Raw genomic sequence first — 1099 nt, forward strand, 5'->3', positions numbered from 1 at the left:
TCAAGGTGCGCACGGACCATTCGTCTCTAAAGTGGCTACTCGAGGCGAAGACTGGTCGCTTGCAGCGTTGGGCCTTACGTTTGAGTGAGTTCGGTCAGTTCGAGATTGTTCATCGTTCTGGTTCCTCACACACAAACGTTGATGCGTTCACGCGATCCTTTGCCGCGTCCGAAGCACTACCTGATTGCGCTTTCGTACATGCAATCTCCTATGCTCTTTCTCTAGCTCCCTCTGATTCTTCCCTCAAGTCGGCACAGTCACAGTGCAAGTCCTGCGCTGCCTTAGTGCGCTCGAAGAAGGCTATCCTTCGCGATGGCATCATTGGCCTTGGTCGCCGCCACCGCTGGCGCCCGGTGCTACCTGTCAGCGTCGCCGTCGACGTCGCGAAAAGGTTACACGATAGTGTTCTAGGAGCACACATGGGAGCTCGTAAGCTGTTGAGTGCCTTAAGTCGCAAGTACATCCTACCTAATGGCATCTCTGCTTGCGAGAGAGCAGTTCAAGGCTGCCACTCGTGCATGCAGCGGAAACCACCGCAGAAGAAGCTCGGCAAGATGCGAAGTACACCCCCGTCCACCCCATGGAGCACTGTCGCCCTAGACTTCTGTGGCCCGTACCCCACTAGCGAGTCCGGTATGCGCTACGTGCTGGTGATTACCGACCAATTTACGAAGTGGGTCGAGCTGATTCCCACCAAGGATCAGTTGTCCTTGACGGTTGTGCAAGTATTCTATGAGCGTATCATCTGCAGACACGGATGCCCCCTTCGAGTCCTTAGCGACAACGGCCCACAGTTCCGTTCGGCGCTCGTGGCCCTTCTATGCCAATACTTTGGTATGCAGAAGATCTTCTCCTCTGCGTATTATCCACAAGGTGATGGCTATGCGGAGCGGATGATGCGTACTCTCAACAACTCGTTGGCCTCTCTTTGTAAGAAGGACACCTCTAATTGGGACCGATACGTGCCCGGTGTTATGTTCGCGTACAACTCTACCGAGCATGAAGCAACACATCATAGCGCTTTCGAGCTCAATACCGGTCGTATTGCCCGTTGGCCGGGTGAACGGATTGACAACACTAAAGCCAGCCCAAGTGCGAC

General features: G+C 54.5%; 1 protein-coding gene across 1 annotated transcript; it reads left to right on the forward strand.

The window, feature by feature from the left end:
* Positions 1-419: 419 nt before the first annotated feature.
* GNI_207300 (KRAB-A domain protein) lies at positions 420-930 on the forward strand (the record flags this gene model as incomplete). Its single annotated transcript, XM_011135500.1, has 1 exon — positions 420-930. A coding segment is annotated over one exon (511 nt), but the record flags the coding sequence as incomplete, so codon positions are not given.
* Between the last annotated feature and the right edge of the window lie 169 nt (positions 931-1099).

The sequence above is a fragment of the Gregarina niphandrodes genome, assembly GCF_000223845.1.
Source record: "Gregarina niphandrodes unplaced genomic scaffold scaffold00128, whole genome shotgun sequence".
In the NCBI taxonomy this organism is placed as follows: Eukaryota; Apicomplexa; class Conoidasida; order Eugregarinorida; family Gregarinidae; genus Gregarina; species Gregarina niphandrodes.